The 16,552-nt window shown below is 39.1% G+C and overlaps 1 protein-coding gene across 13 annotated transcripts in view; it reads right to left on the reverse strand.

The window, feature by feature from the left end:
• The window catches only part of NCOA2 (nuclear receptor coactivator 2), a 283,479-nt gene that overhangs the window by 21,682 nt on the left and 245,245 nt on the right, over positions 1-16,552 (reverse strand). For 12 of the 13 annotated variants that reach the window (XM_060115470.1, XM_060115461.1, XM_060115462.1 and 9 more), the window contains 4 exons: positions 12,467-12,677; positions 9,928-10,134; positions 7,031-7,246; positions 4,176-4,305 (listed from right to left, as the gene is read on the reverse strand). In XM_060115470.1, coding sequence (XP_059971453.1) covers positions 4,176-4,305; positions 7,031-7,246; positions 9,928-10,134; positions 12,467-12,677 — 764 coding nt within the window. The remainder of the gene's footprint in view (positions 1-4,175; positions 4,306-7,030; positions 7,247-9,927; positions 10,135-12,466; positions 12,678-16,552) is intronic. The other variant, XM_060115473.1, reaches the window with a different exon arrangement.

Here is a 16,552-nt window from a genome sequence, read left to right on the forward strand (position 1 = left end):
CTTTACCACTATCTTAAGACATACAAAGGGGTGACTGAGCGGAGCCCAGTGACAGGATGCTGCCCACGTTTACTATGTACTTCAATCCATCTCTGAAGATTGTCCTACCTCCAGCTGGCGTTGCTATTAGGAGACCTGCACATCCCACACCGGTGCAACAGTCTGCCAGCTAAATTTTAAAAAACTGCTGGTACCAGGAAAGATTCAGCACATTCTCTGCACTGGAAACCTTCGTACCAAACAGAGTTATGACTGTCTCAAGACTCTGGCTGGTGATGTTCATACTGTGAGAGGAGACTTCGATGAGAATCTGAATTATCCAGAACAGACAGTTGTAACTGTTGGGCAGTTCAAAACTGGTTTGATCCATGGACATCAAGTTATTCCATGGGGAGATATGGCCAGCTTAGCCCTGTTGCAGAGGCAGTTTGATATGGATATCCTTATTTCAGGACACACACATAAATTGGAAGCATGTGAGCATGAAAATAAATTCTACATTAATCCAGGTTCTGCCACTGGAGCATATAATGCCTTGGAAACGAACATTATTCCTTCATTTGTGTTGATGGATATCCAGGCTTCTACAGTTGTCACTTACGTGTATCAGCTAATTGGAGACGACGTGAAAGTAGAACAAATCGAATACAAAAAATCTTAAAGTGAGGCGTGTCCTGATGATTTTTCTGTTGGGTTTTTTTTTTTTTCTTCATTCCCCTGTTCAATTCAAGTAATTAAATGTTTAAGAGCCACAAAATTGTATCACTTTTATAATATTTTGCAGTAAAATATAATCTTGTCTTCTGTTAATACAATGTTCTAAGCTTCTCGTAAACTATAAGATTATATTTAGTTTAAGTATATGATTTCTATGAAAAATGTCCACCACACAGTAAATGGTCACATGTTAAGAAAGATTTATCCTTGTAAATATCTTCATAGTTGATATTTGGAACTTTATTACCAAAGTAGTGCATGAGGAGAAAGAACCTAGATTTTCTTGTATACATTCGTCTCTTCTCCAGTAATAAACAGTTACTTTATATATATATATATAAAAAGAAGATATAGAAAGGAAAATGGGCACCACACCACAGTTCTGAGCTATGCAAAAGCATTTTATTCCAGGGTAATAAGAGTCACTATGAAATCTGTATTTTTTTTTTTTAAACAAGAAGCTCTGGAAATATTCTACCCTTATAAAATTTCAGAAACCCTGCTTTCATCATTTGTGAATTTGATAAAAGTATTTCATAATTTGAGACTAGAATAATCCCCAAAGGACAAAACGATCTGTCTGGAAGGTCCTCACTGGGCCTCCAACCCAAACCTTCTACATGTGAGCCTCAAGGCCGAATTCCTCCAGTTTGTTTTCTAACATGGTGACTGTCCAGAAAACATCGCCTGCGTCATTTAAGTGCCCACACTGACTCCTGCTTAGGCTCCTAACTATCTCTCTGCCTCAGGGCTCTTCGCCCACCCAACTGGCCAAGCAGCACCATCACATAGGCCTCAAGGTTGCCTGCGCAACGTCTGCTTCCAGTGCTTTGCTTAAAAACCATGGGATTATGCATATAACGCGACTGTGATACTGTCTTTGCAGGGAATAATGGAACAAGATCCATCTTTGAGCGAAAACTTGAGGAACACCTAAGCCCCCAGCAACAGGTGTGTTTTATCCTTGAGAGCTGGGGCACTGGGCCACAGCCAAGTGAAAGAGCTGAGCGGAGAGTGCTGGACTGCACTGAGGAGAGTGGTCAGCGGGGACCCTCACCTCCAGCAGAGACCAATGAAAATTCCCTTGCAAGCAAAGTGTCTTCAACTTTAACCCCCGGCTGGATCATTGACAAAGATCAACTAGGAACTCCCAATGAAAGATTACCAAAATACTCAGGGAAACAGGCCACCACGAGCAAGAGTCAATCACTGGATTTAGAACTGCAAGAAATCCAGATATTGGAATTATCGAATCAAGAAATTTAGAAAGTAATGATGAATGTGATGTTTAATGATATAAAGATGGAATCACAAAAATAAGCAAACAGTAAGAGACTATGAAAAATAACCAGGCAAACAGAACTTTTAGAAATGAAAAATGTAATTGGTTTAAACATAGCCAAAGAGATAATTAATGAAATGAAATACAGATATGGATAACTTATCCCAAATGTAGTACAGAGAGACAGGGAGATGGAAAATACATGGGTTAAGAAGTAAGGAGGGTAGAAGTTTTAAAAAATCTGATGTAGAAAGAGACAGTTAACGTATGTCTTGCCAGAATCCCGGAAAGAAAGAATAGAGAAAATGGTGGAGGGGCAGTACATAAAGAGATAATGGCTACAATTCCAGAGCTGATGAATCCACGATAAAATAAGCACAACATACACCAAATACCAAGCAGTATAAATAAATCAATCCACACCTAGACACACTATAGTAAGACTACTGTATAGCAATTCTAAAAATATTTCAAAAGCAATTAGAAAAGATTACCTACAAAGAAACGAAAATGATTAGACTGATAATCAGAATCAAAAAAATTCAATCAAACTTGATCATATACCACTTCCTTTTTCAAAAAACTTCTTCAACGGCTTAATGAAAAAAGGCTGAGGGACTTCCCTGGTGGTCCAGTGGTTAAGACTCCACGCTCCCCATGCAGGGGGCCCGGGTTCCATCCCTGGTCAGGGAACTAGATCCCACATGCTGCAACTAAGAGTTCATATACTGCAGCTAAAAAGATCCTGCGTGCCTCAGTGAAGATCTTGCACGCGGCAACAAAGATCCTGCATGCTTCAGCTAAGACCCTGCACAGCCAAGTAAATAAATAAATATTAAAAAAAAAAAAAAAAAGAAAAAAGGCTGAAGAAGAGTTTGGTATTTAAGACCCTCTATAAATCTATTCCATTACTAATCTACTTTTCAAGCCAAATCTTCTCTTTTTTTGGCTGCGCCCCATGGCATGTGGGATCTTAGTTCCCTGACCAGGGATCGAACCCAAGCCCTTTGCACTGGAAGCATGGAGTCATTTTTTTTTTTTTTTTTGAATATATCAGTATAGTTTATTTCTTTTATAAGAGGGAAGAAAAATACAGGAGGAAAAAAGTCAATAGCTGTGAATTGAATTATTGAAGAAGAATCCGTGCAAAAATGACTGTCATCATCTCAGCTGCGAGCTATGGGAACACTTTGAAAAAAAATCTTTGGTTTAGCTTTCCTATTAAGCATTAAAAATTAGTAAGATTAAATGTTTATTAAATCATGAAAATTTAAGGTAAATACAGTATATTTTCTTAAGCTGGAAAAAGAGGATTTGTGACTTTACTTGATACAAAATGAATGTATGCAACAGTGTTTTTAAATACAGCAAATTTAAGACCCCAATAATTTTTTGAATGATTTTGGAAAGTATACACAGGTCAAAACATTTTCTTATCTGAATATATTTTAAAGGCTACTTTTTATGAAAATTTAAACATTCAGGCATTTATTTCACTGACACATTTTTGAATTATAGCACTTTGAATGCAACAGATGAAATGTGCAGTTTTGCGCCATCATTTGCTAGTTTTCCTCCGGAAGCAGGGAGTCTTAACCACTGGACCACCAGGGAAGTCCCTGGCCAAATCTTCTGATACTTTTATTTATTTTTTAATGTGGTAAAATATATGTAACATAAAACTAGACTATTCTCTGTTACCCTAAACATACTGTGTTGCTTCTGTAACCTCCAGGACTCTGATTATTCTGCTTTTGCCAGATGGACTGGCTTCCTGCCATCTCTGTCTCCTGGAATGATACCTTTACTCAAGACTCTGAAGCTTTTCCCCAATCACCCCAATTGGATGATCCCTTGAAATATGGTTTATTTCTCTTAGGGCATATAGTACATACTAGCTCATATTACAGTTATTCATTAGTCTACATATTTTATTTTCCAACTAAATTATAACTTCTTTAAAGGCATGTGCTAGGTCAAACTGATTTTTGGATCCCCCGCCGGCCCCCCAAACCCCTGTACTCCCGGTCCAGTAAATGATATAGTTTGAATACATGAAAACTGGTCAGGCACCAACTGTTCGAAAGGACCAGACTAACTTGTGGCCTAGGTCTGAGATAACTCACGGCGCTCATGAACTCTACTCTCCGGGACCTCCTGAGTGCTCAAGACTCACCTGTTCTGGCTGGCAAACGGTGCCTGTTCTATCGGCAGGATGCTTTCAGGCCAGGGGGCGGTCTGATTTGGAGGTGCTTGTTGTTGGCTATACTGAGGTCCCCCCATGTTCATCTCTAATTCAGATGGCCCTGAAATGGGAGAAGGAAACAATTCCAAAATCTTACAACTTGTAATAAGGGAAGTCATCTGTTTTGGTTATAGAATAGAAAGAGAAATATACAATTTACAGAAAAAGACAGAAGCAATAATAATTAGGTGAAAATAATAAGAGAATTTTTGTTCTGAAATAGAAAAAAAGGCAAGAAATACCAAGGCTAGTCACCCACTTTAGAGACTCTCTAGATCAGCAGTTCCAAGCCCTTTGGACTTAGGAGTCTTTATATTCTTAAAGTACAGCTTTTGTGTATGTGGGTTATATCTCATTGATATTTACTATATTAAATTAAATTAAAACTGGAAAAAGAAAAAATGATTATTAATTCATTTAAAAGTCATCATAATAAATCCACTATGTTAACATAAACAAGATTTTTTTCTTCCAGTCGTATTGAGATGTAATTGACATACAGCACTACAGAAGTTTAAGGTGTACAGCACGATGATTTGACTTAACATACATCATGAAATAATTATCACAGCAAGTTTAGTGAACATCCATCACTTCAAATAGATACAAACTTTTCTTCCCTTGTGATGAGAACTCTCAAGATCTGCTCTCTTAACAGCTTTCATATATAACACACAGCAGTGTTAGTTACATTGACCTTGTTGTAACGTTATGTCCCTAGAACTTATAACTGGGAGTCTGTGCCTTTGGACCGCCTGCATCCAATTTCCCCTCCGCCCACCTCCCCTCTGGTAACCACAAATCTGATCTCTTTTTCTATGACGTTGTTTGTTTGCAACATAAACAAGATTTTTTTAGCCAACTCTATTGTGCATCCATGACAGAATGAGAGTGAAGAAGGTACGTAATCTCTTAGTATTATTATGAAAATCGTTTTGGCCTGGCAGACGCCCTAAAAGGGCATCGAGGTCCTGGACATACTTTTGAGAAGTGCTGGTCTGAGTAAAGGAGGAGCAGACAGGTGGCCCAGACAACTTAGACGTGCTCTTTCTTAGAAGTTCTCTGTAGAGGATTAAAGCTAATGCATGATATGAGCTCTTTAATGATTTTATTATCACTATCTGTAGACCTGTTTTCCATTACAACAGGTACTTTTCTGTTGAGTTCAGGGCTTTTCGAGCTTATTAAAAATCAGAGAAATTCAGCTACACAGTGAAGCTCACAGAGCCATATTTCAAGCTCAAAAGCCAGGTGCCATTCAGAGAAGAAAGACTGAGGCTAAATGAAATTTCTGGATATAAGGGATTTATTATGATGATTTTGTGTGTGTGTGTGTGTGTGGCTCACGGGCCTCTCACTGCTGTGGTCTCTCCCATCGCGGAGCACAGGCTCCGGACGCACAGGCTCAGCGGCCATGGCTCACGGGCCCAGCCGCTCCGCGGCACGTGGGATTCCCCCCGGACCGGGGCACGAACCCGCATCCCCCGCATCGGCAGACAGACTCTCAACCACTGCGCCACCAGGGAAGCCCTATGATGATTTTTAAATGAATGAATTAGCATCTAAAAAATTTCCCAGTTTATTTTTGCATGGAAATCTGGCCATTCTTAGCATTTTCATGTAAGCCTCAAATTATGTGAATTTAGGTTTGGGAATCACACGTTATTAGTTTGAAGTACATTCTCTGTAGAAAGGCAACGTGAATGTCATCTCAGAAACAATAGCCAAAATGTGTTGAGCAATTAAACAACTAGAAAAGAAAACCGATGCTGGGGTAGGATGAGCATTCTGCATCATCATGTCAAAACAATCCTGGCATCTTTCCATTAACGATTTAGCGCTTACTCATCGTGCACCATATCCAAGTATATGAAAACGTACATGAACGTCAACTTATCTGAATTATGCTAATGTACAAGGTAAGAGGAAGCTTAGTATGTCAATGATTAAGAAAATCTTGAGGATGAGTTGCATTACTTTTTAAAAAAAATAATGGTTTTATTGAGATATAATTCACATACCATACAATTAGCCCGTGTAAAGTGTACGATTCCGTGGGTGTTAGTGTATCTGCAGAGTTGTAGAACCAGCACAATGATCAATTTTAGGACGTTGTCATCCCCCCCAAATAAACACCATGACCATTAGGGGTCACTCCCCATTCCCCCCATAGAGCCCCAGCCCTAGGAAACCACTAATCTACTTTCCTTCTCTACAGATTTGCCTATTCTGGACATTTCATATAAATGGTATCAGACAGTGTATCAGATCATTAATTTTAATAACATGTGAACTGTATCCAAATAGAATTCTAGTGATCCCTACATTTTGTGAGATGCCCTCTAAGAGCCTGCACTTTCAGTGAGGAACTGGGAGAGTCTGGTTTAATAGTCTAGGGTAGTGGCCCAGGGATCTGCATTTTAAGGTCCTGATGACCATGCAGAGTTAGGAACCACTGGTGCACCACTGAAATACTTCTTCAAGATATCATCTGTGTAACATTTACCGTGTTACAGTGCAATTCACTCCCTGCAAAAGTTGAAATTAGATAATTTAACGAAAATAAAACATCATAAAGGTAGTGGGTTCTCTTAAGTAACCGGAAAGGCTGCAATTCTATGATCCTATACAGAGTTCCAGCAAATTCCCACTTATGACAGCTTGACACGGGGGGATTACCTAAACCGCAAATTAGCAGCATGTCCTGACAGAACTTATGGAGCTGTTCCCCTCTTCTTCTAAGAAAGTATAAAAATGAAAAGCAGAGAGCACAGGAACTGCCTTACCTATATTCATGACCTGAGGCTGAAGCATCTGTCTTTGGCCAGGCTGGCTGTTGGGTCTCATGGGGATGCTGGCTGTTGGGTTCCGAATCATACCTCCTTGGATCGGCCGGTTCATGGCACTGGTAGTAGGAGCACAGGTGACTCTCACAGCAGAACTCTGAGGTGCCCATTCCCCAGATGGCAGGGTGGGCCGGGCAGCATTACTACCAATCATGCCTGCAGGCAAGCCAGAGAAAACGGAGGTGCAGTGAATGGAAACACAGTCAGCACGTATGAACACCAGACGATCTTACTCCGGTACGAGACGTTCATTCTCAGTACACGGTCAGCCCAACAGCTCAGGCCCTCACCGGGACAGACGTGGGCCCCTGGCTAAGAAATACGAGGTGGCGATTCCTACGAAGTTTTTCACAACACGGACCTGCCACTGTTTACAGTTCGGAAAAGCTGTTAAAATTGTTCCCATATGTACTTAGAAACAGGTGCTGTGGCATGTGGATAACCCCAACTTCCTTCCTCAGGAAGTGAATCACATTAGCTGATATACACGTCAATGCTTTACTTTCCAAAAGAGAGGCGAGGCTAAGAGGAGCAAGGTAAAAACTGATAATCAATATTCTAATTAAAAACCCCAATCACAGAGAATATCCCATGAAGCCCCAGCCAGACTTTCCATCCCCAAATCCCTTTCTGAGCATTATAATTTGTTAAGCTTCCAAGCTGACCAAAGCAGCCTCGGAAGCTGGGGGAATGACAGCATCTTTCCACTCCAGTTCTTTCTGGACAAGGCAAGGGAGCGCCACCCACTTCGGTGGACCTGGACCACCACATTCCTGGCGATGTAGGTCTAGGCTGCGTTGGGACAGATTTGTAAAAACCCTTCTATACGTGAGACATTAACAGCTATGTGACCACACACACCAGTGAGAAGAGCACAACATTGCTGGGCAGATCGTGTGTTTGCTCTCTCTGGCCTGCCCCCCGAGATGCTGGCAATGGCCAGACATGGGCTAAGACTTGATATCCTGAAGGGGAACAACCCCAAGTGAGGACCCTTCATTCTGAAGCGTTTAATAATGGATGTGTAACAGTTCTGCTTTCAGAGACATGGCTTGCTTTCATTTACTTTAATTATGATAAACAACTAAAAATAGGGTATTATTTCAGAAATGGAGAGAACATGTACTGTGGATGGTTTTTCACTGGTGAAATGAGAATGTGCTACATTAGGATGATTTAGAGTAAAGGGTAATTAGACTGAACAAGTTAGAACAATATTATGTTAATACATATTTTAAAAACCGTTTTAAGGCTAGGTTTGAATCATACAAAGATGTGGGAGAAAAGGCATTTTCTTTTTCAAAAAAATCTATGATCTAATTAATATAACAAGATTATAGAAAGCATAGAAAGCAGGAGGGAAAATAATCCATACTTCGAAATATTAATGCACTTGTAGCCAGGGTAGTCTCTTTCAGGTTTTTTTTTTTTTTCTTTTTGAAACAAAGCACAGGCATTGTAGGATCTTCACAGCCTGGATGCCAGTCATCTCCAGGCTGCCCAGATTTGAATATAGGTATATCCCCAAATTCCTAAAGATTCCTCCAAGAACCCAGATCTTCTTGTATTCCAATAATAAGAAGCCACCTTTCATAAATCATTGGCTCCTTTTCTCTTACAGAATTTTACGTAAGTCAATATTTTACTTATATAAATCAATACTTTATTGTAAAAATAATGTAAAACTAATATGGCATTGTTTCTGCGAATAAATAAATTAGGGATGTAGTCAGTGCCTGGCACGTATAGTAGGCACCTAATAAATACCTGCTGAATGAATAAACTATTTTAATACAACATTCTTCACATTTCCCATGAATTGCTTACCAACAACAGAAAGTTAAAAAAGAAATCCATCTTTCTACCCTTAGATTGAACTCTTATTTTCTGTTAACTATCTAAATGGCAATGTGTATACAGGGATTACAGATAAGAATTAAAACCCATGAATATAAGTTCTTTTTATAATATCCGTTTCTTTCAATGCCTTTGTCTCCAGCGGTAAACTGTGAGCAGTTCTCCATTAGAAAACTTAGCATCCTAAGGGTACAGGATAACACAGGGTACAGATACCACAGGGTACAGGACGTGGTGGTAATAGCAATCAATGCTGCAGCAGTGATTCCTAGCCTGAACTGGGTGGAGGTTTGGGAGTACGGTTGCTGCTATGACGGTGACTACCACTTAGGAATATTCACGGGCAACTTGGTAGACACCTTAAGTTACAGCAGGTCAAGGGCCAAACCAGATCACAGGCAACTTCACAGGTCTTTAAAAACGGAGCCCCTGGATCAGCTACTCTTAGGCCAGGCATACTACTATGTAAATTTCATTATTATTATTTTTTTAAGTTCGTTATTTTTAATTAATTTTTTTTGGAATGAGAATTGCTATCGTTACGAGTATAAAAGGTTGGTTGAATTTTAAACCTTCATTCTGAAATTCGCCCAACACAAGTCATCAACGAACAGGAAGTTCTGGGGTTATCAGCAGATTATCACGACAAGCTAGCAACCACCAAATTATTTTACACATATCACTACAATGTCTGGAATAGTAACTGGAGCAGAAGTGAAATAAGCCTATGCCACAGGATTAATGATTAGAACCCTTGTAAAAACAATGATCACAGAACAAAAGGGTCAGCTTACTCAAATGCTTTCCGATGTTTCATATACCACGGTCGCAGTGAAAATTTGCAGAATTTAGTTACATTCAAATGTTAGTTTCTGGCATAAAAAATTTCACTTGAAAAATTCTACTAGTTTGATGTGGATGAATACATCATTAAGTTAAATAACCCACCAATAAAGTTAACAGCACATTTGAGCCCTTACCTGTGCTACTGTTCCCTAAATTTCCTTGGTTTCCTATCATCCCTTGATTACCCATCATTCCTGGCTGAGGTATCACTGAGTAGGGACTACTGTTTCTGATTGGTGGGAAAGGTCCAGCACCAGTTGGGCTTTGCAATGTGATGTCAAGTGGTAAGTTCTGGTTTGGCAATAACCTGCCCAGTTGCCCTGGTCGTGGGTTATTAAAAGCTAAGGAGAAAACAAATGAAAATTTAAGGTTAATATAGGATAATGGAAAATAGCAACAGAAGTAGTGTTCAGGGAAAAGGTCGTTTGTAAAATAACAAAGATACGCACGTCAGGGACCAGCTGCCTACATAAAAGACAACTTCACAGACAAAAAAAACATGTGGCGCGAAAACACAGACTTGCAATCTAATCAACAAGTCTCTAATTTAAATTCCTGACAACCTTGCAAAACAAAAAAGAAGTAAAAGGAAAAAAAAGAACATGTCTATTATTTACCATATATTTTTCTCCCCAATATTAACTTCTAATATTCAACTGTATTTGTTAAGGAAACTACTGATATTTTTCTTCATATATTATTTGAATTTAGCAATATCGCTTTGTCACAGCTGTGAAGCCATAAACATCTCCTGCATATAGCACCAAACCCAGATACATGTGGTTTGGACATGAGGCTAGCATTTTTTAATTGGACTTTCCTAGGACTAGAATTAGGTTAAAAATGTCTACTCTCATTGGAAGTTAAAATCTTTAAATGTGTGAACTCTGGTACCTGAAGTTAGTATTGAAGCTTTAGGGCCCTGTTAAGTCTTCTAAATACAGCTTCTTTAAATTCCAGATACCTTTATATTTGAAAGGATTCTTATGGTTAGTTCACAAGTTTATTGTGCAGTAAGTACTACACCAGTGCACTATACTATCACACAGACAACCACTGATTTGATAACAATGTTTCTTCAAAAACAAAGATATTATAAATTACAATTCATAGAGCTAATATATTAAATAATATCAAGGACTTTATTTTCTCTGAATTATACAAACACAGTATGAAATAGAACATTTAAAACACATTAACGTTCTTAACAATCAATAGCAGAAATAAAATATTTGGAAGAATTAGGGTTTAAATGAAAATGATGTACGTGCTTAAGCTGCCTTCCTCAGGTTTAGTTATCTGGTCAGCATTCAGTAGTCTGGATACCATCAGGAGGTACAGACAGAGGAGAAACCATGAGTTTTCAGGCAGTCCTCCATTAACTCCGCTGGGTCATGAGCATAAACCCGCTACTGTGTTTCTTACTCACTTCTCAACTCTCTGACTTTGTGATCTCTCATAGGCCATAAGCAACCCTCCATTCCCTAAGAAGCAGGCACGTTTGACAGATAACAAGCAAAAACTCTGTGTCGTTTTACCCTTTTCAGAATGATCACGAATCACTCTGAGAAAAGATCTATTAATCAAGGATATTTTGTGATTTGGTTGATGGTTGCCGCCATTTCTGATTTGAGAACAGATGCTAAGCTTTGGGTCAAACTGTATTTGAAGAGGGAAAAATCATTCTGTTCACCAATTTAACACTGAAGAGGTTCTCTGTCTTTCTACAGATCATGTCCCTAGCGCAGGAAAGATATTTTCTTTTGCGCAAAACTATTGGACAACTTTAGCTAACTATCAAGTTTGTAAACTAAGTGGAGAAAGACCTCATCTTAAACTTACAAAAATATAAAATAGGGAATTCCCTGGTGGTCCAGTGGTTAAGACTCTGAACTTCCACTGCAGGGGGCACAGGTTCGATCCCTGGCCGGGGAACTAAGATCCCGCATGCTGCACAGTGCGGCCAAAAAAACCCCCAAAAAACAAAAAAAACAGGGAACTGAGATCCTGCAAGCCTCACAGTGTGGCCAAATAAATAAATAAATAAATAAAAATTAAAAAATAAAAGTAAGTGATAAAAAATGTCACTTATAAAACAGTCTAAGGTCTTCCAGCTGTATATCCTACTAATTAAACTTAAGATGCACTTAGAAAACATTTATATGATAAATTTCCATGTAAAATGGATATTTATATGAGGATTCCTAAGAGACAGGACAAGATATTTTTAATGTGTGTAGCCCTCTCATGTATGAGTATTTTGATAAAAAAATTTTAGTAGTATATTATTCCTGAAAAGTCAGCATAACTTTCTAAGTTTCTGTCTTTTAAGTATTCAGCCATATATTAAGACACAGAAAATCTATTGTAAACTCCATTTCTGGAGGCAGTAACTGAAATGAAGGGAACTATGACAATCATCCGAAGAACTTTATCAATGCAGGTCGGTCTCACCCCGTGTTGATTATATTAACCACAAGCGCCTGCAGAAAGGCCATGTTTACTAGAATCCACCCTGAATACTGTTTTGAAGGGCTGGGACGGTAGGTGGTGCTATCTGACCATAAAAACCTCGAAGTGACTAAGCTGTTTGCGTCAGATTTTAATAACCCCTGTTTCTGATGGTGATAACATGGGAATTTCTTGGCATAACCATCAATATCTCATACTCACTGCTCTGTGAAATTCGCAATGCTGTTTTCTGGGCTCCAACAGGTGTAACAGGGCTGCTCTCGGCTGTGAGTTGCATGAGGTCATTGATGATGGCTTGCTTGTCAACTGATCCAGCAGGGGCGCCTGGCCTCGTGTCTGGGAAAAGCTGTGGTAATTGACTATTCTGCAAATCATCCAAAATCTCCTCCAAGTTGTCCAGCTCACTGCCAGGCTGCGGTTAACAAACAGAAGAGTTTATCCAGTCCCACACGAAGAGTGGGCGCCACAGGCCCGGTTTGCAATTACAGACCTAACCGGTGTAAGGCACCAGAGCCAAACAAGAGATGCAGACACACGCAAACCTCAGGCCTAACAAGTTAATTGATCATCTTTAAAAAAAATTAAATCAACAAAGGACAAACAATTTAATCTCTTGCTCCTCAGTTTCCTCATCTGTGAAAAGAGAGATGACTGAATTAGAAAGAAAGCTCTCTTCTAGCACTGTGATTCACTGGTGATTTATAAATTCCCCTTTGTTTTATGCTAATAATTCAATTAATTATGATTATGTGTATTTCTAATTAACCATGGGTGTACTATGACTTACAGTCCAGGCCTAGGTTTTGTGGTTACCTCTCCTGACGAAGTAACAACAAGAAAAAATTGGTGGAAAATATGATCCAAATTTACATGAAATCAGTATTTAGTAAATGGTTATTTCCTTTTAGAACTCTGTTTTTCTTTCTTTCTTTTTTTTTAAGAGCAAGGAGTGAAACGCACGAGGAGCTTGAAGTAACCATGAACAGCTCAGCCCTGCCTTTTCCATTTGAGTGGTGTTTTTTTCCTGCTTACACTTTCAGTTTCGAATGACACTGGCTTTCTCAGTCACTCACCAGCTTTGGTGACAAATGCAGGGAAGCAGGATGAAAACACAGCAGATATTAATTTGACTTTACAGAAGCCATAAAAATATTTCTTACAGCTTTTCCCTTTATTAAAATAATTTCCTTTCAACTACCAACATTAAAATAATAAGGTACATATCACCACTATTTCACACCTAGTGCTTTTCTTCCAGAGAGCTCAACTGAATTTATATTCGTTTAAGTAGAACCTATCTGTGTGCCAAGTATTTAAAATCAGACAGCGCCAACCACGTAAGAAAATGGCTTAAGTTAACTCCCAGGATTACTTTCTAGTGAAGAGCGTGGTAAGAATGATTCTCCTGATGTGTAGGTGGAAAAACACAAGTTAGGCAACTTCCCCAAAGTCACTCGATGGACTTTGAATCCTTGACCATGTGACTAACGCTTTTGTCTACACTGGCAATTCAAATGAAAACATTTACATCTGACATGAGGTATACTTACAGCAGAATGGCTTACAGTTTTATTCTATACACTAGAAGCTGCATTTACTAAGGTTTTTGCAATTTATGGCAAATGTAAATCTATATAGGAAGTCTTTTTACTGGACATAATTTCTCAAATTAGGAAGGATACAATTAAGTGATATTTTACTGGATTCTTTGTTCAGAGTCAACGAGCTTAGCGAGAACTTGCAGATCCATTTTCCAGGGAATTCCTAATGCACTGTTTGAGCAATTACAAGACCATTTTCGAGTTTTTTAGTTTATCCACCCGTTTCTAACAAAAGAGGGAGGGATCAAACTTGGGAGAGCTACATCTTAGGTAAGGGTTACGTTCCAAAGTTAGCATTCTAAAGTATAGACAGACACAGACAAGATGATCCTTAGAACGGCTCGGGAAGGAACCTTATTGTATGTCCCCTCCACCAAGGGCAACACAGCCAGTTTTCCCTCCAGAGTGAAAGCACATCACTGCTTCTTTGGCTGAGTCCGAAATGACGAAGTTTACGTGGAGGCCATTCCGCACTTAAAAAGCCTGTAGCTACATTTCCACACTACTGGAGCTTCAAGGGAACCAAAACCCAGTTAAGTCTCTTGAACGGTGGGCAAAACTGCTCACATGACTTAACCATTTAATAGCTCTCTCTCCTTTTCTTTTTTCTTCTTCTGAATGTGTATGGACAATTTTGGGTAAGTTAAACATGTGTAAAGTGACTCTGCTGGAAAGCTATCGTTACCATGTTTTGCTGAATATGTAAGATACAAACATCAGTGTAATAAGCACTTACTGCCCTCTGAGGACAGTGCCTGGAACATAGCAATGGACACTCAGTCAACCCGATGAGTTCCTTCAACTATTTTAACCGGTAATTTAAAACATTTCCCAGAATTAACTCAATTTCTCATAGAAATTCCTATCATTTCTATAATTTCTCAGAAAAAAGTTTCATAAAGATGGATAGGGACTTCTCTGGTGGCACAGTGGTTAAGAATCCGCCTGTCAATGCAGGGGACACGGGTTCAAGCCCTGGTCCAGGAAGATCCCACATGCCGCGGAGCAACTAAGCCCGTGTGCCACAACTCCTGAGCTTGCGCTCTAGAGCCCACGAGCCACAACTACTGAAGCCCGCGCGCCTAGAGACTGTGCTCCGCAACAAGAGAAGCCACCACAATGAGAAGCCCATGCACTGCAACGAAGAGTAGCCCCTGCTCGCTGCAACTAGAGAAAGCCCGTGCGCAGCAACAAAGACCCAGTGCAGCCAAAAATAAATTTATTTTAAAAAAAAGATGGATAAATATCCTTATAGTTGTATCATGAAAATAGCTACAGAGGTATTAAGAGGTTCCAATAAACTGTGAAGTTTATTGCTGTCCTAGGAAACCAGGTTTCCCTACTACAGTAATGCTGCCTTGAGTATTTTAAAATTCATTGTTTGTGGAGGGGTGAGAGGGTGGGCCGTAATAAGTAATAAGCTACTTCTTGAGAAAGCTTTGCAGATGCCTTGAATGAGAAACGGCCCAAATAAATAGGTTCATATAAACGATAATAAAAATAAAGTATATCACTTTCCTCAATGGATGCTCTTGTATTTGCTCCCAATCCCAGACGTGTGTAAAAGCAAGCTTTTACAATATACATTAATAGTCTGGGTCCAGACTCCCACCTTTCCTTTTTACCTTTATTCTTTTCACACAAATAAAATGATACTTTAAACCATCTTGAATAGAAAAATAACTATCATAGTTTCAAAGAGTTCTAATGATAGGATTCATGATTCTTCCTTTGTGATCTACTCTTGTGTCGAATATGATGAGTTTAAAATAAGTCTAGTTAATCTCTCTATATATACATAGCTATATAAAACATTAATATATTTGGATGGTTTAAACCTGTTTATTAGTTCTTTATTTCAAATAATTAGATAATTTAAAATCCATGATATTCCTTGATTTTTATTTTTAAAAAGCATATATTAAAACTGAGTTTCAAACTTTAATCTTTGCCATTTCTAAGAGCTGATCAAATTCAACTGTGTTTCAGTCTAGCTTTGACAAGTAACTAAACACTTATTTGTCTTAAGAAAGTCATACAGGGACTTCTTGGCGTTATATTCAGAAGGAACTGGTTCTTTGGAGAGAAAAAAAAAAAGGGGCTTCCCTGGTGGTGCAGTGGTTGAGAGTCCACCTGCTGCTGCAGGGGACACGGGTTCGTGCCCTGGTCCGGGAAGATCCCACTTGCCGCGGAGCGGCTGGGCCCGTGAGCCATGGCCGCTGAGCCTGCGCGTCCGGAGCCTGTGCTCCGCAACGGGAGAGGCCACAGCAGTGAGAGGCCCACGTACCGCAAAAAAAAAAAAAAAAAAAAAAAGGGCTTAACTATAGTGTTCTTAACTATGGACACTATAGTATATGAATTCATTCAGCTTACCATCAGAAAAACGCATTATGAAAATTTCCCCACTAGAGATAATATTGCTTTGCTTGTGTTTATTTCTTGTCAGTAACTGGAGTGTGCATTTAAATTAATCTAACTGTCTCAACTTTACTTGAAATGTTCTTTTTCAAGGAGAATATCTCTACACCTTTGGTTGCCTAGGAATAAAATTTGACAACTACGGGCATTTTCTTCTGTAGTCATGTAAGTCCTGGAAGGGGTGCAGTTGATCACATGAAGTTTCTGATCAAACATTTCTGCCCCCTAAGTAAGCTTTATTTCTCATCAAAAGTTCTTCTAGTTCCTA

Source organism: Mesoplodon densirostris, chromosome 13 (assembly GCF_025265405.1).
Source record: "Mesoplodon densirostris isolate mMesDen1 chromosome 13, mMesDen1 primary haplotype, whole genome shotgun sequence".
In the NCBI taxonomy this organism is placed as follows: Eukaryota; Metazoa; Chordata; class Mammalia; order Artiodactyla; family Ziphiidae; genus Mesoplodon; species Mesoplodon densirostris.